This window comes from Drosophila yakuba, chromosome 2L (genome assembly GCF_016746365.2).
Source record: "Drosophila yakuba strain Tai18E2 chromosome 2L, Prin_Dyak_Tai18E2_2.1, whole genome shotgun sequence".
Taxonomy (NCBI): domain Eukaryota; kingdom Metazoa; phylum Arthropoda; class Insecta; order Diptera; family Drosophilidae; genus Drosophila; species Drosophila yakuba.
In genome coordinates, this window is record NC_052527.2 from 9,486,703 (window position 1) to 9,514,500 (window position 27,798).

General features: G+C 42.1%; 1 protein-coding gene across 3 annotated transcripts in view; it reads right to left on the bottom strand.

Annotated features, from left to right (window-relative positions):
* Positions 1–283: 283 nt before the first annotated feature.
* Positions 284–27,798, bottom strand: part of LOC6527569 (centaurin-gamma-1A) — a 54,071-nt gene continuing 26,556 nt past the window's right edge. Inside the window, exons 1-8 of one of the 3 annotated variants that reach the window (XM_002088623.4) lie at positions 19,076–19,825; positions 7,206–7,438; positions 3,579–3,720; positions 3,335–3,469; positions 1,986–3,269; positions 1,806–1,923; positions 1,362–1,737; positions 284–1,297 (exon numbers count right to left, since the gene is read on the bottom strand). In XM_002088623.4, the coding sequence (XP_002088659.1) occupies positions 974–1,297; positions 1,362–1,737; positions 1,806–1,923; positions 1,986–3,269; positions 3,335–3,469; positions 3,579–3,720; positions 7,206–7,438; positions 19,076–19,247 (2,784 nt within the window). In that variant the 5' untranslated portion in view covers positions 19,248–19,825 and the 3' untranslated portion in view covers positions 284–973. Of the gene's footprint in view, positions 1,298–1,361; positions 1,738–1,805; positions 1,924–1,985; positions 3,270–3,334; positions 3,470–3,578; positions 3,721–4,341; positions 4,496–7,205; positions 7,439–19,075; positions 19,826–27,798 lie in introns of those variants that run through there. The other 2 variants (XM_015198227.3, XM_015198228.2) reach the window with 2 other exon arrangements.

Sequence of the window (27,798 nt, forward strand, 5' to 3'; positions counted from 1 at the left end):
AAATGTTTAATAGATTTTTATTGAAGGGTTTTTCTTTTGTTGTTTTTTTGTGATTTTCGTGTGCTACTTTTCCTTCCAATTAGATTGAGTTTGTCACGTTTTGTGGTTTGTAATTCGTACAAATAGCGTACACAATATATAGGGGTGTATACATATAGTAATATTTAGATTGATTTATAACTATTTTGTATAATAGTTTTGAAATACTTTCAATTAAATTTTTGTCTACCCAGATTCCGTACCACCAGAATCCAATTTTCTGCAGTTTAATATCTAAAACGAGTTATTTTTGTTGGGAATTTATATAGCAAAGAATTTTGTGATTTTGGTTCAGCATAAGCTACATTTGGGCGTGTTCATTTGTTTAAACCGATTATCAAGCAATTTCAACTATGTATGTATATAATATATATATATATGTTCGTGTATATTGTTTAGCATAAGTTTGTTTTTGGCTTTAATCTTAGATTCATTTTGTTTATACGTATATTTTGCATCAGCTTTTATCTATTGTTTAGGTTGTAAAAGTATTATTCTTCTTACGTGGAGTCTTTTGCAATCTGCTGATGGTTGTCGAAAGTTACAAGTTACAATAGTTACTAAATAATTGTTTTGCAAACGAGTTAAAAACCTGTGCACGATAAAAAAAACAATAATAATAGTTTCACGTAATACGAAAATAATAAATTATACACTTGAGATTACAACAAGGCTGTACAGGTTTTCATGGCTTAAGAACTAAACAAACTAAAAGAAAACATAAATAAAACTTGTGAATTTCCATTCAACGCTTGCCAAATAATAATAATATTAAACATTTGCACAACATTCCTAAAAACCTAAACGCTAAACGCTTAACGCTATACAATTTTTACGCTCGAATTTAAACTAAGTCCGTCATGAACAACCAAAACTAATGAATTGTACAATTGCTATGAAAATTCACGTTTCTCTTATTTCAATTTTAACTAATTCAGATCACACCCGACACAGACTTCTCATACGGCGTGCCCAACGTGTCGCGTCTCCGTGGCAGGGTGCCACTGGCCGTCAAAGGAGCCGCCTCTGGGCAGCCCAGTCCTTCGAGCAGCTCCACCAGCGCCGTCGTGTCCTCGACATTGTACTGGGGAGCAGGAATGCCGCCGTTTGTGGGCGGAGCGGGAGCCGGAATCGTTGTGCCCGCCTGCGCAGCTGCAGCGGCCTTGATCGACTTGGCGGTGGCCAGGGATTGTGCGGCTCGAGCGTAGGCCAGACAGGTGCGACCCTCATGATCCGTGTGCTTGATGTTGGCGCCATTCTGGAAAGAGCAATGCGTACTTGTTAATAACTAAGTTACTTAATTTGGTCTCCAGTTAACTTACCCATATGAGCAGCTGTGCAATGGCCAGATTGCCAATAGCACAGGCAAGCAGCAGCGGAGTTCGCACATCTCGTGCACTGACATTCGCATTGGTCACCTCCGACGGGCAATTGGCCAAGATCGAAACAATCGACTTGATGTCCGCCCTGATCACAGCCTCGATCAACTGCTGACCCGGACTCGGGCTAGGATGCGCTGTGGATCCGTTGCCCAGTGGGGTCAGGAACTCCTTGGCCTCGTACTTGCTGCGCACCCATCGCTCTTTGTCCTCGCGACTGGCCTGCGAAGTAGGCTTCACCCGCTGCCGCGTGTTCGACTCCCAAACAGAGTTGGCCAGACTGTTGCCAATGGCCAGCATCACGCTGAGATGCGGAGATCTGGTGGAGTATGAAAATATATGTTAGAATGATGATAGAAGTGCTTGAAGTACATTCAGTAAACTTACGGCCAGTCATCCAGTCCCAGAGAGCGAACCTTGGATATGTGCGAGCCAAGGTTGCGGTGCACGCCCGAGCATTCGATGCACATGAGTACGCCCAGGTTCAAGCTAGCCCATTCAGGATCTACGAGGATAAGAGAAGGGTTAGTAAATATACAAAGTTAAATATATTAAAGTTGAACTCACTTGGCGCTCCGCAGTCGACGCAGAACCCGTTGCCAGGAACCCGTTGACGAATAGCCAGCATGGCAGCGAGATCAGTGCTGGTGGCCTGTTTGGTCTTGCTGCTCTCGATGCTCTGCAGACTCTTGAAGATCTCCTGCTCGACGGCCGCTACCCACTCGTCGCGCTCCTCGGAATTGGCGGCCTCGAAGTGCCACTGCTTGGAGTCCAGCGACACGATGTAGAATTCATAGCCATCGTTGTCGTCCGCCTCGTTTGCTTTCACACTGCTGCTCTTCATGCGGCGATGTCGCTTCTTCACGTTCGGCGTCTGGGCCTCCAGCTTGCTTCCCGCATTGGCCGCTTCTCCGGCGATAAAAGTCTGTGAATTTGAATTGGACATGGCTATGCCCTCGTCCCCGCTCGTCTGCTGTGAGCTGTTCGACTTCAATGGCTCTCCACCGGCGCCAGCTGCTATGGATCCGGCACCAAGTAGGGATAGTTTCTCGCTCAGCTTGCGCTGATTGTCCTTGGCCAGGGTGAGACATCCGATGCCATCGCTCAGCGTGTTCTGAGCTCTTTGGCCATTGGCCATCAGCGAACTGGTGAGCGCACTGTTCGTGATGATGCTCTTGGAGCCACGAGGCTTCTGTCCCGGCACCTTAACGGTGACGTACTGCAGCGGAATCTCCTTGCCGTGCACATCGTCCATGTAGTCGTGCAGAGAGGGATGATAGGTGAGCTTGCCGTCGTTGCACAGGGTCACGTACTTCTTCTTCCACTCCTTGTTCAAGGACTTGCTGGAGCGCTTGTACAGATAGCCCTGTTTGATGGGAATGGAGCGTCCACTGCCCAGCTCACTGCTCTTTGGCTCCTTCTCCTTGTCGGCCTTTTTCGACGAGGAGGGGATGAAGAGGTTGGAACGTCGCCGGCTCTTGCGGCTCGTCGTGGGCGTCGAGGTGGGTGTGGGCAGCTCCTTTCCCGGTGGTGGCGCCAGGTCACGTGGATCACGCAACTGCACCTGGGAGCAATCACCCTGCAGCGAATTGGCCGCTCCGGGATGGTATTTGGTGATGTTGTTATTCTCGTTGGTGGTGGAACTACTGGCCGTTTGCAGGGACCAAAGTTTCTGCTCCGCCTGTGCGAAATCCGCACTCATTCGCAGTGGCAGCTGCTGCTGGCCACGTTGTCCATTGGTGGGCGCCTGGTATGGAGCCAATCCCAGGCGATTGCCCTGCGGGGTCGTGGGTCTCGCCGGTTGCACCTGTGGTGGCAAAGGCAGGCGCTGCGAGAGGATCTTTTGACAGGCTAAAAGGATTGGGTAACTTTCGATTAGTCTACTGCAGATATGTTATTTGAGTGGCTGCACTCACCATCCTGAAAGACACGCTCCACATTCAGGCCGTAGGTGGCGCAGGTCTCGTAGTAGGAGCAACGCTTCAGATCGCTGGCCAACTTCCTGGCACGGGTGTCGTCAATCACGCGAGGATTGCGCTCGCTGATGGCATCTAAGAAGTTAACAAGTTAATAATTATAATAAATGAATGTATGATGTAATGCTGTGTTATGTTAGTTTGATAGAAATATTTCATATTTACTATTATATAATTTATTTACCTTGCGTTCCGACCAATATCATGGGTATTTCCTGGCCATTCCGAAAATGCGCCATTTTCGTATAGTAGTTGTAGACGGTGTTGAAGCTGCCCTCGTTTTCCAGGCTGAACACGAAGATTACCGCATCCACCCAGCCAGCGAACTGTAAGGAAAAAGACGAAAAATCATATAATGAGTTAAGAACGGCAAAGGGTTGGCAGAAAGCTGAGAACGGAAAACAAAAAGAGTCCTGCGAAAACACAGCGCGCTTTGGGACGCGTCGAGTCCTTGACTTTGCGTTGGATTCTGGGGAGGAATGACTTGGATTCGCATGCGGCGTCTGGCGGAAGCGCGCAAAACAATGGTCATATGTATAGAAGCAACTGCTTACTAAGGAGCTGTGTGGAGTTTGGAGTTAGAGTTTATTTTTATTTTTCATCCTTAAATTCAGCTGGCCCGAAGGACTGAACACACACACTTGAGAAAGTCGCTAATGAAGCACTTGAAGCCTTCTTTCCACTCCACTCCGCTCCGCTCGCCAGGCAGACGTGTGTTAAACTTTTTAATGATTTTTGTATGCCCCAAACACACACGCACACACACACACACAAGCGCACATACAGTTTGGCAGGATAATGAACTTTTATATGGCATGTAAACAGGCTCTGCTGTTTCTGCGCAGGATTCCCATTGAAGGCGACGCCAGGAAATGGAGTTTCCCAGTTAATATTGATTGACTGTCCTTCGGTACGAATCAATTAATAATGCATCGCAGGCATTTTACCTGAAGCGAATGCCGGAACTATTTATGTAACTCGCTCATGGAGAAGTCGCTGGCACTTTCGAGTTCGGTCGTTATCCTGTCCCCAAAAAGGAGCAGCAGTTCGGCAATGGAAAAAAGCCGCCCGCACGCGACGCCAGTCGACAAACAACTGGCTGCTAGAATGTCCTGGCGACGAGGACACTCGTCTGCGTTGCTGTGTGCTGTGTGCATTGTGTTGTTCTCGTGGTGGGTGGTGGGTGGTTGGACCGACTACCCACTCCCTGCCCCCGCCGTCCTGGCCACTTTTTATGATTTGTTGTGAAAATGTATGCAGAGGAAACAGGAAAGCAAAAACGAAGCACCAGTGCAAAGGGGGTCGCAAAAAAGTTGCACCAACTGGCGACGAAAGGCTCGAGCTCACACAGATACTCGATTGTACGGTGTGTGCGAGTGTGTGTGTGTGTGTGCAGGGGGGAGGTGGGAAGGCGGAAGATCCTGTGTGTGCTTACTGCACATATGTATGCTGATGACGAAGAAAAACAACTGCAGATGTAAGCAGGACAATGGGGATCATAAAAGTAATTCGACCTATAAATTTAGGTATTACTTCTAAATCGAAGAACTTCTACAAGCTATAGTATTATTACGCAACTAACAGCTTTCTAGGTCAAACATTGAAACACAAATAAAATTCTTTCTGCCACTTTGTTCTAGTATCCTATCTGCAGCACCGCGAGTGTGCACACCCATTTTCCGGGTTTGACAATAAGAAATCGACCATTCTTCGGTCGCATGCAATATTGTTGTCGCTGCCTCTCGTCGTCTCGTGTCTCGTATATGGTATGGTAATGATATCCTTCGCTGGGGAGACGGGAAAAAAGCAACTACAAATGCGCCAGAGTGGCGACAAGTCGACCATTGAATGAGTGATTTTGCCCAGAGTCGGGCGGCGAATGTTTTTGCTGTGAGGGTGGGTGGAACTTTCCGGGTTGTTCTCATTTTGGGTGGTTTGGCTACTCTCGACGTAACTTTTGAGGGTTATTTGGACTATGAAATATGAGTTTATTATGTCCCATAAAGCTGTGACTGGCATGAGTTGGCCAAAGAAAGTGATATAAAATTAGTTGATTTTGTGTATTGGAAGGAATTACAAATGTAACGAAAGTGGGAGTTCAAATGGAATGTGTGCATTCAAGTGAAAGGGCTGACTGACAGTTTGACAAGCAGCGACTATTATGTAATATGCATTATAGTGCAGTCAAGCGAGAAAAATCGCTTATGAAATGTGTCACTATTGCTATTGACAGTCGCAAAGTTTTGTTGAAGAGATAGCAATTTAAGAACTTCTTTTATTTAAATCCATTCTGGAATGTTCGCTTATATTCCAGTCACTCCAAAACTGTAGCGCGCGTACTGTACCCATCAAACTGTTCCCAGCAATCCGTTCCCTAAAACATTTTAAGCCGTAATCCTTTGTTAGGTTCGCCGACGATAATTTAGGTCAATCATCTGCTTGACTTGCAGAAATTCTCCAAACTTATAATTAAAAAGGATGAAAATAAAAAGCGAAAGCAATTTGAATAAGAATCGCTAGCAACGGGTTACAGCACATAGACTGGCAGTCAGTCAGCGGGGTTAGAGCAAGGATTATAGGGATATTATTGGGATTTCGAGGGTCGCGTGTCTGGCACATTTTTTTTTTTAAGCAACCCCCTAACTACCCAAAGCACCTCCGCCCTCCTGCAGGACACAAAGTCCTAAGAGTGTAAATAGAACCGCAAATAAAAAATGTGAGTGAGACTAGTGAAAAGCAAAAGCAGCTTAAAATTTATAATCCTCACTTTCACCCTTTAAGCCGCAGGCGCAGGAGGCCTTCGGGCATTCGGCTGTTGGCATTTCGCATTTGGCATTTGGGGTAGCGAAAATTGCAATTGCGAAAATGCAAATGCGAGTGGCGAACTCATGCAGTACACACTACAGTAAGCGATATATCAAAGCCGAGTGCCGAACAAAAGCTCCTTGAGCCACAGAAGCCCCTCGGGGGAATCAATGAGTCAAGGCCCTGTGTTCAAATGTAAATAGCCCGTGGTTAAGTTGCCTTTAATTACGCTACCCAATCTCGGGAAGGCACTACATTGATGTATTGACAAAAGACGAATTCAATTGCATTCGGTTCGCATTCGGTGGCTGCAGGAGGAACTTTTGCAGCTCAGGGGTTGGCAATCAACTGAGAGCTCGCCGGTATTGTGTGTATTTTGCACTGGGCAACCTCTGCAGTTCCTGGACCCAGTTACTGGCCATTCGCCAGGAGATGATGGCCGAGATGATGATGATGATGGTGGTGCGACTGCTGCTGTTGCTGCATCACGTACTGCAATAATGGCCAACAAAAACTGGACCCCTTCAAATCGCTTATCTGGCATTGCGACAAAGTCTCGACTGCCAAAGGTCGAAGTTGAGCTTCGAGTGACTCATGCCGTGTGACCCGTCCAAAATCCAACTCCCCAAAGTCCAGTCAAGGCAAACTTTCGTGCAAAAAGCAACGAAAAATTCAACTAAAGGCAAGTTGAGTGGCCAAAACTTGGATAATTGGTTGCGAGAACAAGTCTGAGGGCCACAAAAAGAAAGTTCTCGGCTCGAGTTCTGAGCGTTTCAATCAAATTATATTGAAAAAAAAAAACTGAAACCACCCCCAGAAGTTCTCCCAGTTGATCCCACGTTGACCTCAATTCAAATATTTACAAGATGATAAGGGAAAATTTATTTGTCTACGGCACGGATAACTTAGACGGCAATGTGCTACCCCTAGTCCATAAGTCATACATCATATTCCCATTCCCATGAATATTTCATGGGAAAAGCAAAAAGAAAGCCCAAGGACTTACCTGCATTTCGGGAGCTCCACCCTCATCGCGAATGAGCAGCAAGTAGCTCTGGCCGTCGATGAAGACCTCCTTCTTGAACCGCCCACCTTCGGGCGACTCCTCCTGCATGTAGGATCCTGTGAGATAGCGATGCACCAGGGCCGACTTGCCCGAGTTCAGGGAGCCGACGATTCCCAGCCTCAAGTCTGGCACCGAACGAGAAATGGTCCATTCCTGACTGTTCACAAACGAATCTGTAAGAAAACATCAAATCGTCATTAGCCCAGGAGTTTCACTTATACATAATTGGAAATAGAACACAAAAAAGTGGAAAACAAGTTCAAGCAGCGCAATTAGCGATGTCGAGAAGACCGAAGAGCGAACCCGTTTCCCTTTTTGACCTACATGTCGCGGCCAAAAGTTTCCAGCTCTCAAGAAACCATCCTCGCATCATTATGCAAATGTATCCTTCGCGAAGGAATCCTAAATACACATACATCATCCTTCGAGCGTATGTTTAGCCCGCTCGCTTGATTGACAGCACAAATGTTTGCCGGGAAGCTTCCCTTTCAATTTTCGGCAATTGTCAGATGCTTTTGGACAAAAAATAAACCTTTATGTTGTCAGCTTGCTCCAACACTTTTCTGATTTAAATTAGCTCATTGTCAAGTCACAGTCAGTCAATCAAACTTAAGGTATTCTTCGGGCTTTCAAGGCTACCAATTGCTCCATAAATGGGTAGCTAATTGAAATTCCTGGCAACCTGATATCAAGGAGGGCCAGCTGCTTCTGTCTGAGCTTTTTCGGAACCTGAAGAGGAGCCCTCTGTGCATCACGCCCAAGTTAAACTATCTGATAAGCTCGGAGTGGAAACACCATTAAGGTGCTGCCATAAATCTTTTCCCAAGAGCGAAGGGCCAAGCCCGATCCATTAGATTTCCAAGTGCCCACGATCAATTTCAATTCAGGAAAAGGAAAGGGAACACCGACCGACCGAGTGACCGCCTGGCACATACTCCTTTCAATCAGCCCAGATCCGCACACAACTTGGAAGGGTAGAAGGAGTGACAATGGCTGACCAGTTGCATGGTTGCTCGCCTGGCGATGATTTACTGGATCCGGGCGGAGGGTTACGTGAAAATTGCTCTATTATGAGTTGTTAAGAGTTTGCTTAAGTAAACAGTAAGGACTTCTGCCGGCGTTTTTCGATGGACAGCGACAGCGACATGGCCATAGACACAGACATGGACATGGACATGGACAGAGATATGGATATGTAGGATATATGTACGATGTCGTGGCCGTCGTCTCAAGGGTTTTGGGTTTTGTCACAGGGCTGGGAACTTGTTTTCCTGCCGCTCGTTAATCGACTGAGGCGATGGACAAGACAAGTTCAACTGGTTTGCACTCCTGCCTGCGTAGCTGACCAGAGCGCAAAATTACAAATTAAAACGAAATAAATATGCCTTTTGTTATATAATACTGGAAACACCGAAATAAATCCGGGCAAGATATTGTTGAATCCAATTGAAAGCGATATGGCAGGGGAAAATTAGCGCGGTTTTGCAATTTGCATGCCTTTTTACATTTTTTTTTTTTTTTTGCTTTTCTTAGAGCATAATGGAAATGGGTTTTGGATCAAAGATGGCGACTGGTTACTGGTTTCTCGCGCTTCTCATTGCTCGAATTGTAACAAATTGCAGGGGCTGAGCTGCACTACAGACAATCCCGTCTAATTAATGGCTCGTCATTAGCCTAAAGCGCTTAGAGTTACAAGCCAGTTACAAATGCGTCTTTAAGTTTGACTAATGATGTCAAATGTCTGACACCGAGCTGGGGGTTAACTATCACCTGAGGGAATGGAATCGGGATCGGGATCGGTTAGGAATAGGAATAGGAATCGGACTGGGAATTGGGATGACGATCGGCTTATGTGTGAAGTTCAAACCGCCAGCCCAGGGCAACCCTTTCTTCTTTCTTGTAACCACTATCCCTCGGAGATGGCTGCATCTTTATCTGTTCGGGATCGTAACTCAAACTCATGTCAAATGTCGCCATCGTTGTCAAAACTCCAAAATATAATTACGTATGCAAACTAGCTGTAACCCAAAAGACGTTCATTCGATTTCCGAGTTTTCCGTTTTCATTTCCATTTGCATTTCTTGTTCCGGGGGGAGAAAGTGTCCGTGCTTGTTGGTCGAAAGGGGTTTTTCACTTCGGTTGGGATTTGTTTTGCCTTTAGTTTTTGAGTTCTGTTTGTTTGTGTTTGTACACTTTGGCCATTGAGGCGATAAGAAGGCTTGGGATTTACAGCTCTTGATGTGGGTTAAGCATTTTAATTAGCGAGCATTATGAAATATTCATATCCCTTTTTGGGAAACATGTATTCCCAACAAACAGCTGACCTCCTGACCCCAAACGATATAGACGATATAGATAGCTTAGTTTTATGACTGACAGCAGCTGTAGCCAAACTGAACCGAACTGGAAAACCAGACTGAGTTTTATCACCAAGAAGCGTGCCGGGCATCCAAGAAAATGATATGCCTCAATTCTATTTGTCCAGGAGGCGCCAAGGATTGTCAGCGGAAAAGTCGTAAAAATGTTTTAACCGCTTAGTTGTTTACAGTAGCCGCAACAAGAAGCAGTTAGAACTGTCATCACATATATGCTTTTACGACTGTCCTTTGCTCAAATACAGCTGAAGGATACCAGCAAATGGTTTGCAACCCATAAAACCACAAGAAAATTGATAATAACATCAAATAGGTCTCACGTAATCGTAGCATATAAATAATAATACCTTAAAAACTGAATAAACAGCTTTAACCAGCTGCAACATCCCATCCTTAAGTACAGTTTAATGCAACCCCGAACCTCAATTTACGCTAATTAGATCCCACAAATGGCAAACTGTTCGTGCTATTGAAAAACGCCACGGATGTTTTGATACATTGGGCATGCCCGTAAATGGTCAAATAATGTGATTTTAATAAGCCATAACCATAATAATGGAATATTTTCCCATTTGCCTCGCCTTTCACGGAATTATGAATAGCGATGGCGAGGTGGAGATCTTTGGGATACACATCCCATGGATACGAGCTGCCTATTTGCATTGGCCCACGAAAAACCTACGATAATATTTAGGTAGGCTGACCCCGACGACAGTACACTGCAGTGTCCAGTCCCAGATATCTGGCAATAAATCTCAGGATCCCCGACTCCAGCTTCACCTATATATCTCCCTCAATTTCCTTCTCGGTGTTGGCGTGTCCTTAGTCCTCCGTCCATTCTGTGCATTCTGCACATCTGCTCCAAAAACCAGATTTACTTTCTTTTTGTCCCGAACACCGTTTGTATTTGCCCAGAGATCAGTGAAAGAAGATCACGGCGACTGGTGGCAAAGTTGCTGGCAGCAACCAGCAAAAAGTAGCCTGCACAGGAATTGGTTTTTCTTCTCCGATTCCGATTTCGAGCCAACAAAAGGCAAAGAAAATTAGCAAAGCCCACAAATGAATCGAGGCAAAAAGGGCGATCGCACAAACAAGATTACCAGGGGAACTGGCGAAGGAGGAGGATATTGCAGACAGGAAAAGGTGACTTAAATGAGGAATATACAAAGTGAAAGGTTCAGCGAAGGAATGTCTAACAGACCATATTTAGGATACATGTACATGCCAGAAAAATGTTTAACTGAATCAATTTGCTACTATATATTTGTTTACTGCATACTTGAAGCGCATTAAACCCGAACTTTGGTAAACAACTTATTTGCTCAAGCTAAACAGTTACATTTAGCAATTAATTGCAAGTCAAAACAAACAAACAATAAGTTGTACACCTGAGGGGGATGGCTCACTCATTTCATCCAACTGTTGTCTTACACAAATAGGAAACCCATAGAAAAGTTCTGCACCAATGATTGTGACACTTCAAGGTCCGACCCGGCGCATCATCATCAGCGTCACGCAACCTGAGATGGAATGGGACGACATGGGTGTGTATCCGAAACCGTATCTGTCAGATACATTCGCCTAGTGTCACGTGTATGAATATTCGCGCGGGAGGCGGATAAAAACAATATATATAACAATATATGTATATATGACTTCATCGCCCAGAAATCCAGAGGAGAGCAATTGAAATTGACACAGAAATTCACGGATCATTAGCAAATGCGCGAACATCCAAACATCCAAACAAACTGGCGAGCAGATGGCAGATCTCTCGTTTGCCCAAGTGTAAGATCTTTTCGAAATGGAACATGTGTTGGATTTTGATAAATTAGATTGAGGAGCAGGCAATTTCATTCAATTCGCTGTCCAAACACTGTTGAAGGTTAAGCCCACACTCAGAAGACCACGCCCCGAGCATGGGAAAGGGTTAAGCGAGATCCTTTTTGCATCTGCAATCCCTTAAGGATGCTCTGCTTAGGAGCCTGTCATTGGCTGAGAGATTTATATACTCAGGTAATAAAGCATCTTGGTGCCAGTTCCTAAGTCGCGTACTCCATTTTTTACTTCTCGGCAAACTTGTTTCCATTTGCAACCAAAAAATATGTGAATAGGCATAGACGATTTCTTTGTTGACGCTTTTTTCGTTGGCTTTTTTCCTTTTTTGGGTCGTTTATCAGTTTTGGGGCCAAATTGAATTTATTTCTGTGTTGAAACTCATTTATCATGCGGGCACAGGAAGAGTAAATTGCAAAACACGCGGCAGTAAAACAATAAAAATAGCAGAAAGTAAATAAGGGAAAAATCACTTGGCTGTAAGCTATGATTTCTTATCGTTCAGCAGTTAAAACCCTCACAATGAGGGAAGTGCCGAGTACACCGTGAAGTCTTATCAGTCTTAAGGTATTTGTAAAATCAGTTTCCTATACTAAAGTTGAAGCTCTGAAGCAATTAGCTGATTATGCATTTCATTTCTTTTTATGGCGAAAGCGTTTCTAGAGAAATTATTATTCATTAAGTGCAGCGCTTAAAAAAAACTTCATCATCACCGAAACATTCTGTTTTCTTCTGGTGTTCCTTACTTCGCCAAATTAATCTTATCAAACACAATCTTATCTGTAGCGTAAACTTTTCATTTGAATTGGGTGAATCTCGTTTATGACATCAGAGCGGATAGTTTAACCTTACCCAATAGGCTTACTAAGTAAGAATAGAATCAATAGAGACGAACTTTCCGACTATTCTATTGAGAGTTTAAGAAAATGTAAATTTTTCCTTTCCCAACCCAAAACGATTAAATGTCAAATTTACGACATGACTCTGTCCCGAGATCATCTTACAATGATCGAAGAAAATATGATATTTTTTCTCTTCAGTTTTCCCTAAAAAATAATTTTCCCGCCACCCCAAAAAATGATTTTTTTTCAATCAAAAACAGCGCAAAAAAAAAGACACCCGGCTGAGGAATCTTTTCAGCTCGTGCGAGTCAATCAAAGTTGACAATGGGAGAGGAGGAGAAAGCAAGTGAGATCGCCCAAGGACATGCAGGACACCGTCTCCTGGTGGTGGCTTCTTTCACTTACTCGGCCGTTTGCTCGGTAGCTCACTGTACTCTATTAAATATGACATATTTATGAAGTGTCAGTCCCGAAGACAATGGACGGGCAAAATCCGAGGAAGAAAGCGAGGAAAAAATGAAAGGAAAGTGCAATGGGAAATGGGATTTTTCCTGGGATTCCCGTTGTCAGCTGCTCCTGGGCTGATGGTCGATCGTAAAATCAAATAATATAAAATTGGAATCGTATTTGTGTTTAATATTTATGCGGTGTGCATTTCAATGATGAGCATTTGATTGTCCTGCGACTTTGAGGTTTTCCTTTTGCGGTTTGGATTTGCTAAAAGAGCCTGGACGAATACCAACTTTCTTACGGACTGGGAACAGGGATTTTCGTATGTCATTTATGTCCCATAAATACCGCTTCAATTAAATCGATTCGGAATGGTCAGGCGCCTCATTAGAGAAAAAGCAGCTGGCCAATAATATTCCACGATCCACGGCCAACTCCGATCTTCCATCTTCGATCTCCGACTACTGACCAACTGACCAGCTGACTTTTTCCTTTTCTTTTCCGCTTTCCTAGCCGCTCAGGCGCAACAAATTATCAAATTGCTTACTTTTACTTTTCCACGTTCTACACGAGCTAGTTCTCGCTCCTTTCTGGCAGCCTCCTTAGCGGTAGTTTGCTGTTGCCCAGTTTTACCTAGAAATCTCATCTCATCTGCCATTGTGCGAGTGGCTCGTTTACATCTTTTCTTCCAGAGCAAAAAAAATTATGATGACCATTGTTTCGCACGAGGCTTCCATCCATTACAATCTTATTTATGGGTGTTTTTGGGTGCTCAAGAGTGTGAGTGTCCTGGCCGAAGGATTCACCCAAACGGACAACGTGTGTGTTCGCAGTCTTTTTACTAGAATGCAACAAATTCGCCAGCATTTTTTCTGACCAACTGAATTAAATTAAATTTATCAGGGTTTTACCCGTGGGTTTTAGCGATCTGAGTCTCCTTGTCCCCACTGTCTTTTTGCGGTTCAATGACTTTGCTGGCCATAAGTTGCAAAGCTAAGTTGTTTGTGTTCCTGCCAAGATACACCAACTGGTGGAAACTCACTGCTATCAGTCAGACGCCAATGCAATACTATGTTCGAGAAGGCTATAGAATTACACTAAGCGGCAGGCTTAAGTTTCTGAAGAAAATTGAACACACTTAGTGTGCACGAAATACTTAAAGTGTATGGAATAGCTATAGGAAAGTGCCTTAGTGCCTGCAGCCAAAGGATCAACAAAGGTGTACATATCAAATCAATAATCAATATTCTTAGGGGCCACAGCTTGAAAAGAACACCAACAAGCCTCTATGGTTACAAATGATGTCTCTAATATGGCTACCCCTTAACCACCTTTTTATAGCCATATCCCACATATTAAACCTTTAATTAAACTGCGTACTTTATGACTGTTACGATTGTGATCTTGTGAGAAAACCCGCAGAAAACGTAGGCTAGTGTAGAGATAACTTTTCAGACAGATCATAACTGCCCACAAAGCAACCGAAAATGCGAATAACATGAGGGGAAAATACGAAAAGCAAAAAACCTGAACCGGTTATGTAAGATGTAAGATTCATGTAAGTTCCCGAGAAGAGAATCACTTGAGTGTGACTGAACTTTCGGCCAGGCCAAGAGGAAATCAATGCAATAATGAAGGGCACACCTCCGAATTGGGATGTACAAAGGTAAGCTTAATGATCGGCAACACACACAACACATACATACGTGTCAGCCTTGGAATTGCCATTGTAAAAATTATGTTGGAATTTTATTATTATTTCGTATAAGCAGAAGGGACCAACCGACGAGCGCCCCACCGACACCATCAACAATTTGGCGGTGTCAACGCCACATTAGAATTTCAATGGGCATTAAACCTTACATTGAAGCGAAGCGGGAACAAAACCTAAATAAGAACTTCCGCTGCTGAATGCGTTTGCCATATAGGAAAAACTACCCAGTAAAGCGTAGGTTTTGAATGGGGCTTTTGGGATTTGTGAAAAAAACAAAGGGCCGGCAAGGCAAAACGAAAATGCAGTCCCGCTATGGTCAACCTGCTATTCAAATTCAATTTTCGATCGTTGTGTTTAGATACACTTTGCATTCTGAATGGAGTTTGACCAATAAACCTGCCGCCTTTCCTATCTTTCCGCTTCCAACTGTATTTGGGGAGAAAACCCCTCCTCCGACAACTAACGCATTTCGGTGGTGGATAGATAGGTATTTTGTTTTCCCAACAAGTGTCCCACTGTTTGAGGCGGAAGCGGCGTTCGAAACGTGTCGGTTTTCATCTAATTTGCATATTTTTCAAGCTATTTTCTCATTACAGGCAAATGCATTCGAAATTTCCCCCCGTTTTCACTTTGGCATTTGACAGGTTTTCTTGAGACAGGGGTCTTCCTTATGATTTAATTGAAAATACGCAAATTTATTTCAAGCTATTGCCGTACGAAGTGTCGAAATAAATTTGAATGCTTTCGAGAGCTGGGAATATTTTGTTTTTTAAGTTGGATTGGATTGAATGCATTTCGTCATGGTCGAAAGCCTGTGTGTATGTAGCTTCCAGTTTTCCCAGGCTTAAGAATGATCAACAAATTTAATTGATAATTTGAAATTAGCTAACGAAAAGTAAAGAGGAAGTATTTTATTAAGTTCCACTTGAAGTGATCTTGGCTTATGGAAGAACTCTGGGAAACAAAAAGTTAAATCCAGTAAGTGACTGAAACAGTTTAAATTTAAGAATATACTACTAGCGTTGGAGAACACTAACCATTTACATCTGTCTCAACTAGCCAACTAAAAACCATGACGCCTCAATTTTCAACTATTAATAATATGATATTAACATGAAAGATAGAGACATCATAAATGAGATACGCCAAGAAATTATCATATTTTTATTATTACTGCGAGAGATCATAAAATTTCATTAATTACACGTTAGCGTAAGGTTTCACTTTTCCAAGACAATGAGGAAAGTGAAGAGGAAAATTCGTTAGATAATTACAAGGCGTATGGGACAGTTAAAAGAGATACGGAATAAGAAAAGGTGCATTTTGAAAGGTGGCGCGTGCGTTACGGCTGCAAAATAAGAAATATGTTTAGCACCATTTAGAGAGAGGACCATAAAAAGAGTAGCATCCCATTTGGTCGGTGGCCGTGAAGTAGAGAATGATTAATGGTCCGCCGAACCTACAAACGATCGATGAACTCGAGAGCCTCTCCATGATTGACACCAACCAAGAGTGACACTTCTAACAACAATACTTAATCCAAGCCGTGCGCCGATGACTCAACTTGTGGTTCCGACCAAAATCGGAGATAAAATCAAAAGTCTCGCGAGTCTGCGAGTTGCCTTTTAAGGTTTGCCAAATGCTGATCTATGTTTGGTTAGTGGTCGGTTGGTTAATTAAGGTGGGCGGATCATTAATTCAACTGGCAAATGCCGAGACATCGTCACTCATAAAAGCCACAATTTGAGGGAACTAATTAAGGGCACGCGTGAGAGTTTCCGCATCGCGAAAGGTCAACATGTGGGTCGTAAATCGAAAAAAATTGTACTGTCATTAAAGTACGAAATAATTGAATACTTTCTTTGACCAGATTAAGCCCAGCTACTAAACTTTCCCACAAAAATCTACACGAAAGCTGGGGTCATTTGACCCAGTCGCGAAAGCAAACGAGCCATGATCTCATCAAAATGATTACCATCTCCGCATAGATACACTTTGCAGATACTATATGTTTAGATCGCTGGAAGCCCGTTCCACACTCATGTGTGCCCCCAGCAAATACAATTGCGTTTTAATTTTAATCATATGTGTTCCTTTTTTTTTCGTGAATATATTCTAAATTTCGTTTGCTATATTTGCCTTTCGCACAGAATGTGTTAAGCGTATTATTTCGCTCCTGTTGTTGACTCTTTATTTATCTTGTTTAAGCGTTGAGAGCACGAGCGGCTAAAGAAATAAGAAGTATACGTATACAAAAACAGGGGAAAAAGCAAAATAAATAAAAAGTACACAAAACATTAAAAGTGTTGCGTGGAACATATTGTACTCAGAACGCCAAGAGATTTGCCTATTAAAATGTCTTGGAAATTGCGCTAGTCCCCCATACAACATCTACTTAAGATCTGTTTGACGTGATACTTTGGGGACTTTTGAGCAAACTAAAGGGGGGCAAATAACAAAAACCGAAAGGCTGTCAAGGTCTTTGAAAAGTCACAGAGCTGTCAGTTGAATAGGAAATCGAAGCACTGGGGCTTCAATATCTCTAGATCTCAGGTATTTTATATTCCGGACTTATCTCAGTTGCAAAACATATCAGTTGGCGGGGGATAGGATAGAGACTCTTTTTAATTAAACAAAGTGAATGAACGGAAATCAATGGGAACACATTTAACTATTTATACTCCATGTATATAGAATAGACCGTCCGTTCCTTATCTTATCACTACATGGCGCGACTTGGGGCTCCAATAGGGGCAGCAAAAAAAAATACACACGAAATAATAGAACACAAGCTGAAACACTCTGCAGTAATGGGATTCCGAATGGAATTTGCAATTTGAGTGGAAATTAATGAGGCGATCAGGAAAAATATCTGCACACACATGCAGGAATGCGTTGCAGCATGAAAAATTGCAATGGGGCAAAGAAATAATCATTTAACGTTAAAAATAGAAAATGATCGGAAAAGGGATAGAATAAAACTTAACTTAACTCATGGCATGCGTTTTCCAGGGAATGAGGAAAGCAAGTATCAAGACATGACGAAGTAATTCCAATATCGATGAGCCATCGCAAATTGTATAGGAAAAGGAACACATGATGCAATGAGTATAAAAAGCTGAAAATTTTATGGTGAAAAAAGTTTTCCAGAATTTTGTATTGTAATACATTAACAGTCCGAAAAATTTGCATAAATGTTTATTTTTGTAAGATTTCATGGTGCTAGTCTACCGCAAAAGTGTTTATATATGCTGTGATTCATTGCCCGAGCCACGGGTGATGTATTAAAGTGTATAATCTCCTGCAGATCAATCAACGCAATCTCTTGCCCAAATCTCTGGTGGCAAGAACCAGTTGACACATTTTCCAAAGCCCCATTGACCGAACCAGCTTCTTTAGCTTGTATCCCAACTTTAAGCCGCGCCATGTGGCGGATACTTAACAAGCCAACTGATGGATATGCGCGATTAGAAAGAAAGGGGGTACTTGGCACCTTCCCACCTATCCTGCCTCCGATTGACGTCATTAAGTGGCATTGATTGCAGTGTGTCAATGCTGCCATCGTTTGGCTTCTTGTACCCGCATTTTTTGTGAATCGATAATTGCATGCCAAAGTACTAAAGTACCAAAGTACCGAAGGTGCCAAAGTGAGGGGTAGTCAAACTTTCGTAGTTAGGTTGTCACGGCTACTGAAAGTCAATGTCGAACAATACGAATGCGAGTCAATGTTACCAAACACGAACCTCCTCTTTCCTTTTTATATTATTTATAACAACACACTTACTTTCGCTCTCTACTTTTTGAATGACCTTTCACTTCGACAGCTTTTGATAGAAACAAAGAAGTTTGGCAAACTTTTGTTTGCATGTAATTTTCATTTGCATGCAAAAGAGCATGAAAATAAGACATAATGCTGTCATAACTTTGGCATCATAAAGCCCAAAACTTGGAACTGAGGAAGTATCGGAGTGAAACTATGCCAAATTGCATTATTTTCGCGCTGGCTGATTACAACACCCAAAGTTTGCCTCACACTTTGACACATGACACGCGATGTGCCACATTCAAAAGGTTGTAACTTTTTCCTTTATCATTTTTTACACTCTAATAGAGTTAGGCAAAAGTTTATTTCGACTGTTGCACATTCAATGATAATAAGATAACATGTGCAAGGTCATTGGTTTATGATTTTTCCCATTTCGGCTGAGGTAATTAACGAACTTGCATACAAAGTAAATGATTTTTTAGTCATAATAAACTAATTATCTAATATTTTAATGACCACGAGTGGCGAAATAAACGTGAGAGAAAAGCTTAGTTTCGGTTAATGGTGATTAGGTGGCAAGGTCTGCAAAAGGGGAGTACTTAAGGCGTTACTGTGGGTAAGACAGTTGAGTGGTGTTCAACAACAATGGCAATTTTTATGAGGAAGTCTTAATTGCAGATTTTGTCGCAGGTTTCCTTCAGTCACAGGTGATAAAAATTGGAATTCTACGAATTTGTATTTCATAGTTTAGTATATACCTAGTTTTAAAGTGAACTTTGACCCGCTGTTTCCCATCTTGGTCGCTTTACATCGACACTGTACCTCACCTGATTTACGTTTCTCGCTGCGATCGGGCACCACCAGGCTCTTGGCCCTCTTCACCCTCAGGGATCGTCTCCGGATGGAGCGGAGAAAGGCCTCCGGCATCCGGGAGAATCGTTGTGGAGTCTCCGGAGCTTTGGTCCTCTCCGGCAGGAAGAAGTTCTTTACCGCCAACATGTTGCTGCTGTGTTAACTGTTGCTCTTTGCGGCTTTTCTTGGCCTTGTTGTTTTAGTTCTTGTTGTTGCTGCTGCTTTCTGGGCACGTTGGCAATGAAAAGTGTTTTTGCGTTTTTTGCTATTTCTATGCCGCTTCAGTGTTATTTATCTGGTGTAATCCTTTTTGTGCGCCTTGGTTTTGCTGCGCTTCGCCTATTTATTTATTTTTATTCGCACTTATTGGCTTCCTCTGCCACATTTTAGCAACTTGTTTGGTCTTGTGATTTTCAATTTGCATTTTAACACATAAATAAGCCGTATGGTGACTAACACACTTGGTCACTTTGCAATGAAAGCACAAAAACTCTTCATGTATATGTATGTTTCTTTGTGGTATTTATACAACTGACGACATCAATTTGCTGCTGATTCGGGTTATATACTATCCAACTGACGTTATTTCATCAAGTATCCAAAAAAAAATTGCGAAGCCGAAAATATTACGCGAAAAACTACGCGAGGGCCCTAACGCAGATACAACTGAGAGATCGAGTATCCGTGCGGTACGTCTACATCGAGCGCTGGTCGAAACACAACTGACTACAGTAGCCACAGTCGAAGAGCTCTTCACCCCAGCAAACTGGCACTGGTGGAGGGTTAACGCATAACAGCGCTCTGTTGGCCAACAGCAGCTGTTGCTGCGCTGTTGTTGCGCTGTTGCCACGTGCTGTTAGCAGCTGCAGAGGCAATCAGCAGGTAAACCAAATGGTTCAGGGAGCCAGGTTTCCCTTTCCCCGACAGCTTGTTGCAGATACTCGAGGAAACACAATACCCCTGCTTCCGGAAGCCACCCAGTGACTTTGCGACGTTTATTGGCATATAAAAAATACATTCCAGAACGCTTTTTATGACATCCCATGCCCACTTCCTAAAATATGTGACAAACTAAAACTTGTACACATATTTTTAGACTTTATATATTTTATATATATTATATTATATAAAACATTTAATTTATTAAATCTTCAATGCTTTTGCAGAACCAAAACTGAAACGCTTATCCCAACAAATCAAGAGCGAGTCTAGTGCTATACTGCTCATAAATTTAGTTCCTTATACCTTGCACATAGTGAGTACCGCGTACTAACTATTTGGCTGCAACGCAATTTGTGACCAATTCGGCGCGTTTAAAAATAAATACTTGTTTACATTGCTGGGTATCAAAAAGCTCATTAGAAGATAAGACCAAGCTAATTTAATAATGCCCAACAAAACACGATCTACGATAAGCTATGTAAAAAACTTCATATCAATATCAACAGTAGTAAATCGGATTCGTTTAACAGTAACAGGGCAATGTTAAATTTTAAGAGAGAGCGGAAAACCAGCATGTTTTCCACTTTGGGGTTGATGACGCAAAAGAGAGCGACGAAGAGCGCAAAGGTGACGCAAAAGAGTGGCCATAACAAAAACATCATACGGAAATCAAAATGCAATAATAAACATTTAGCTGTTGTTGCAGACTATCATGATGATGCAGATGATGAAGTCAGAGATAGTACTGCTTGGGGGATACTGATGCAGTTCCACCACCCATCCCCACCCCATCTCCACCACCATTTCCATTGCCAGCTTCCGCCGCGTGGAAAACTGTGCAGACAGCGGTTTGTTGCTATTGTTTTTAGTTGGGGTTTCGGTTAGTGGGCCGCTAGGGGCTCCTCACCTTGTTTTTGTTATGATGCCAATTCACTTCCTACAGAGCGAGATGCTGGCGGGGATTCACCGTATTCAGCATGTGCTCACTGTATTTTATCATGCACAATAATTTGTCGATTGTTTTTTATGCAATGTGCGAATGCACAAGGTGTAAATCGAAATTTAGAGGAGGCTGCCGGGCAGATTCAGTGCAATACCAATCAATTGTAAATTGCACATAATTTTGTTAAAATTAAATTTTTCTTGGCTTTGTGTTCAAGCTTCAGCCATGAATAGGCTTTACTTTCACCTTTGGGTTAGACTCAATTCAAATCAGTAGCCAAACCCAATGCCTAGGTCGTTTAATATCATCCCCAAGATCATCCGTGTTGCCCCAGTTTATCAAAAGCTAAGCGAAACCGGCGATAAACCAATATAAATTATAACCTTTTGTTGAGCCACAAACTGCAGTTTGCTTTCAGATTACATCTCCAGCATTGTACCCGCACTGATTGCCTTAAAAATGCGAGTCCCGAAAGCAGCCAGCGACACGTGAACTGCATTATATGCTCGATAATTGGACACGCTCGCCACTTTTGCTCGACTCACTTATCGGGGCCACACTCCGCACTTTACGGGGACCATCCAGCCATTCAAACATCCTAAAAACCGACTAACAACCCGATCCGAATCCCAAGCAGGGACACACTTTGCGACTTAATTAGACGACATCAGCGGCAAGCGACATTGAAATACAAATCAGCAGAGGAAGTGGGAGTTCGGTGGAGTAAAGTGTGGGGAGGTACAGCCATTGACAGCAAGACATCGCACGCGATTGCGGAGGAACTTGGGTGGGTGGGTTCCTCAGATGTAAACCACCCTCGGCGGGAAACTATGCACTGAGAAAAAGTAGTCGGTAATACACAGGAAGTCGGAAAAGCTTTAGAAAAATATGTGTTGCCTTATGTCGCCACCACACTTAAAATATATAAATGTAATATGAAGCAGTTTTAAAGGTTTGGTTAACTAAAACCAGTATATGCAAAATTGCTGCATAAGTTCATATTATGATATGTCAAGAGTTAAACAATATTATATATTGCAACGTATAGCTAAAGTATCTTAAAGTTACCTTCTGCAAATAAATAATTTATCTTTGCTCTAATAAAACACTGTATTTATTAGTGTAATGAGGGACGAAGCTGGGTGCGGCTGCTACTGAACGTACATTTTTTTATGGAATTTTAATGGAATTTCTAATCAACCTGCGACACAAGACTCGCCTGGCAGAAGGGCGCGTCCGTCTGGGTCGCACCCCGCGAGGATTTCCCCTCGCGGGTCGACGACTTGCCCAGATTTCATTGAAGAATGTTGCACGGAAAGCACGCACCGCATTCGCCAGGGGGTTGCAATTGTGGGTGGGTCAAATTGTGGCCTTCGGCATGTGCGACACTTTCCATTTCAATTGTCCCAGTTCAACTCCCAGTTCAGTTCGGTTTGGCCCCGAATGAAATCATCGAGATAAAATGCCAAAAAAAAAAAAGTGCCACTAAAATGACGTTAATATAACAGCTATTTTGGGCCTTAAGGGTTAAAAAGTTGCAATACAGTGGCAACTTTAACTCCCCCTTCGCAAACAGCCGCGGGCTAATTAGAAACTGAGGGTGCCATGGTCGATGTAACTTTAGGGTGTCACCGATTTCTCCCACTCCTGCGCAGATCCCCTTTCACACAAGAGCAATTCGTTAGTGCTTTTAATTGCCTGCAAATGTTTTGGCCAAGGGTGTAGTCGGATTTTTATCCGATTTCCCCTTAATAAATACAGTTTTATTTCAAATTAGTTTATTTCCGTAATAAAGTCGAATTTATAAGTACAGACTACAAAAGTACTAGAAACTACTTTGGCTACTTATAAACTCTGATTGGGTTTCCTCTGCAAAGAGCCTAGTTACCATTTAGAAAATTAAAAAATTATACTTTTATATCAAAAACCCTCAAAACATATTTGCAACTTGTTTGATCTGATATGAACCCCTTGTCGAATAGCAACTACAACCCTGTCCAGTTGTGACTGCGAACAAATTGAGCTTCCCTCGGCGGCAGTGGAAAACCACGAATCCTGCACCCCGTCACTGAAATTTGATACTTTTGCAGTGTCCACCCACTCGGAGCTTGTTGGGCCAATATTTGCCGGGCTTAGCTGAGTTCATTGTGGTGACTTTGACACCCTCCCCTCGTTCAAAAAACAGAAGAGGTCTTCGCAGGGTTAAAGGCGGAAGCATACGATTTGTCATGATGTATGAAAACCCATTTATTTGATTTAGTTGAGTGCATTTGATGTACATTTGATTATATTTAATATTCCGATTTACTATGCAAAAAAGGGGAACAAGCAAGAAAGCAAAGGGTTTCGTCCAAAAAAATGGGAGGAAACTATGGCTCATTTGCATTGAAAATACATTTTTTATGAGCTTTTTTTTAGTGGGTCAGCTGAAATCGCTTCACACATGTCTTTGCGCGGGCGGAAATATGATTCATGATTTATTCCAAAATTTCAAGTGAATGTTGCGCTCGTACGTCTCTCAATGCGTAATCTTTTCTACCAAGGGATATAAATAAAATATTTCGCACTCAACAAATTCATTTCACTATAACACAGCAGAGCTTAAAATGTTTTCTTAAAAGAGTTAAGAGAATTACAGGAAAGGATTACAAAAGTATTATGAATCTTTTTTAACCCTTCATATTCGTTGGCAAATTGCATTCAATGCTCATCATCCAAAACTAATTTCGTATTCATAATTTTCATAATTTGCATGGAAAGTCATTTACAGTTTGTAACCCCAGGGCCAGCCTCACATTTTCCATTTTCCTCGGCTGCAATTACGAGCGAATTAGTTCTCACGCCAAAATGCGCTTACACATTGGACATGGGCCACAAAGAGGGGTGGAGTGGAGTGGGATCTCCTTCGAAAACCCTTGCCATAATTAATAATTCATAATTTTCTTGAAAATATTCCTCCCGGTTTTGGCAAGTTCCTGCATTTGCCAATTTTTTTTACGAGCCCTAATAATGAAGCGTGAAAGAAACATTAGCGAAAATGTTCGGAAATCCATGAAATTGCCCAGGGTAAAGCAGCACGGCGATTTTTCTTGAGACATGACACAATTATTAGGGTTAGAAGAGTTACGGTTATAGGCAGGCAAAAAGTTCCCCCCTCCGTTCAAGTTGACATCGCTGTCTGTTCGTGTAATCAGCGCTCCATCGCCGCCTCTTTCCATATAGCACTTTTACGCAAATTGAGTTGATTAATTTAAATGTGGCGGCCAGTGGGGGTGGCTGTGGGATGGGATTGGTGGGTTAACTGTGTTGGCCAAAGGGCAGAATTGCAGACGGCAGAAAATCAATAATTTTAATGGCCCGGCCTGCGGAGACGAGCTTGCCCCCAAATCCCAAAACCCTGCTCCATCAAGTGCAGACATATGAATACTGAATACCTAAAAAACATGTACATTTCGAATGTACTCTGTATCTGTATCTGTACCTGTATGTGTATCTATATCTGTCCGCTTGTTAATGCAAATATGTTAAGTACCGTAGGAGCGGCGAGGATGAGGCAACTTTGCTGAAGGAGCAGCACCATCTGTATCTGTATCCGTGTGGCAGCCCCAAAACTTCGTTTGCAGCTTCTTAACTCCAGGAGCCCTTATATAAAAAAATGAAAAACTTAGTCGGAGAGCTGCCTAAGGCAAAAAGCAGTCAAATTCAATTTTGTGCTCCTAAAAAGATTTTCTGAAAATGTTCGTTTTCAAAGTGGAATTTGAGCATACCCTTTAAAAAACAAAAAAAAAATGGAAACTTCTTAACATTAAAAATGCGCGTCGATGGCCACACAAGAATAATTAACATTTTAAGACATGGTATGAGTTCAGAATATAAGTTTTACACAAAAATATATAAATGACTCTATAAATGACTATGAAACACTAAAGGAACCCTTTCAAATTGTATAATATTAAACCGACTTAGAGTGTCATGACTGTTTGATAGAACTCTAAGTATAAAGTTAAGATGTCTCAAAATCGTTAAAATTCTTAGGGAATCCCCACCTCCATAGGGTATTTATTTTAGACCCCCCTGTTTGAAGTGCAAACTCCATTCAAATATTAAATATAATTCCCATCGTTTGCTCCATTTTCCTTTCTTTGTGCCTCGCGGCAGTTTTTCCCAAGAGGAGACGAACGAGACTCACTGCCAATTGATGCCGAAATATGAAAAAATATATTATAAATTGCAATGAGTATGTTTTTTTTGCGTTTCTTGAAACAATTAAATTATATTCGCTTTCGTATGCAAAACCCAATTATTTACAGACGTAAATTCGGCAAGAGCACAACTGACGCAAGTTGCCAGCAACTGAACTCAACTGAACTGAAATATATATATGTATATATCATTTAGTGGAGCTACGCGAGGGGATGTACCGCACCATATAAATTGTTTTTATTCAGGGTCAGTGGGTGAGGAGGAGAGCTGTTCTGGCCCTTGTGTTTGTTTTGTATTTCTACTTATTGTTTCTGTGTGCCTTATTTCTGTAAATAACGCGTCACAATTCTTACAGGCCACGAAACATCTCTCTAAAACTGTTTGGTGAGGGATTTAGTGGGCTAAATATTGAAGTGAATTGTGCAAGACGCGATATGTGATACATCATACTCGCATTCGAAAGAGCTTCTAAAATTAGATGCGAATATGATAATTGAATATGGCCAATGGTAATTGAGTGTAACGAGTTGGGTGAGATCATGAATATGCATCAAGAGACAGGGGATAAGCAATTTTAATTCGCTTAATTCTGTCAGTTATAATAATAATATATTCTTAGATACTTAAGGCTGTATTTGTAAATCATGTTTTATGAAATTGTATCTTTATCACCCATATCTGTATACTTCTATATACTTTCAACTATTAAATAAGCCATCCTATCGAATAGAATAACCTATTGCATTTCTCCTTGCACCGAATCAATTTTTCCCTGTTCAGATGTCCAAAGCAAGAAAACTAATTAATATTTCACATGTACGGTTTTTTAGGGTGTTTCCCAACCAGTTCTTGGTGGGCTTAACCGAAATCAGGGCACGCTCGAGTGATTTTTCTTCTTCAGGACACGGTCAAAGTTCAAATGCGCAAAACGTACTAAGTAGGGATAAGAATTTCGCAAGAAAGAAGATCAAATAAAAATGTTTCCAATATTTTTGGACATAAATTCAATTTCGTTCCTCTTTTATTATTTTTTTGGCCCAGCAATTTTGAGGGGTGTAACTGCAAATCTTTTTTGCCAGATCTCTCAAGGCCTGCAATCTTGGGGATGCAATTTTTAAATGGCGTGCAAAATTTAATATTGAAAAAATGATTCTGACATTTTGACGCGAATTCTCATTCTTTCTTTCCGATTTTTTATGTGGTGTTGTGAGATCAGATGACGGTTTTATGATCGCATTACGAAGACTGAAAAAGTATCCCAAGTTGTTCACTTTTTTTCTGGTTCGCAGATACAGTTTTCAAAGGATTTGTTGCGGCTGTCTTAGGAGTATAATTTTTAGGCAGAATTTATGTAAGTACCCAGTATTTTATGCGATGTATAATTCGCTACAGATAATTGGTGATTTCATACAATAAATACAACCTTTGAGTCAGCTCATCCAATGATATCAGAGTTTAAGAAAGTCATTTGCAAACTTCTAAGCGATGTGAGTCACGAGGTGACTAAAAGTCTCTGAATAAGTAATTGATGCAATTGAGCTCACCTGAAAGAAGGAAAAGAGAGAAAGACAGAAATTAATTTAACTCATGAGACGCTACTTTTGATATATCTTTGAGCAGTAATAAATGAGATAAATTATTCAATTTCCCCCATTTAAGAAGAAATCCGTTCTCGATTTACAATTTTCCCGTAGCCACCCCGCAGTAACCTAAATCAACAATGAAAATTGCGAACAAATTGATGGAAAAAAAAGAAATTTAAATTTCTGCTAAAAGGAAACCCATTTTTCATGCGAAAACCCCAGCCAGAATGCGGATTTTTCTGTGCCAAAAATGTAGGAAATTTGTTTGCCAAATCAATCAAATAGCTGAGCGAAATGAGGCCTGCGATCGGGGGATCGTTTCTGCGTTGAATTTTTCACTGTCAAGATCTTGCGGAACATCAGAGGAACATTATGCAACCCCCTTACTCGAGCGCATTCATCTTGCGGCTTTTCAGTTGACTTCTTGGACATGCGATAAGGCTTTGTGATACAGAGATCCCAAAACTAAAAAAAGGACATGCAATTGATACTTTTACCCCTACAAAGAAAAAAGAGGAAAAACTGCCACAAGAAAGGTTTTCCCGACCACCGTCCGCAGGACACATGACGCGTGTCCCATTTTTGGCCAGTCACTCTAATGCATAATTGTGGGTTCCACTGACAAATCGCTGGAAATTAGTTAATTATATCCACGAAACGAACAAATTCCCTCGCGGCGCAATTAAAATAATTGAAATTGAAAGTGGAAGTGGAATCGCCAAAGGGAGGAAAAAACCCACAAAAAAGGCAATTAAACAATAAAGTTTACACGGCATTAAAAATGCAGCAATACCGAACGAGGAAAACATCATTTAAAGCTGTCCGCTTCAAAGTTAGGGTAAGCATCCGAAAACAGGACAAAGGACAAAGGACAACTGGATGAGCGGGTTGAGTTCCGGTTTGGGATTCGGATTTCGCGACCCTGGATAGTTAGCAACCCCCGCTCGAGCGTTTTGTGTGATTTAACTTGATGGACATGCGTTGCTTTTGTCGCCGAAGGACAATGCAAGTCCTGCAAACGGATACC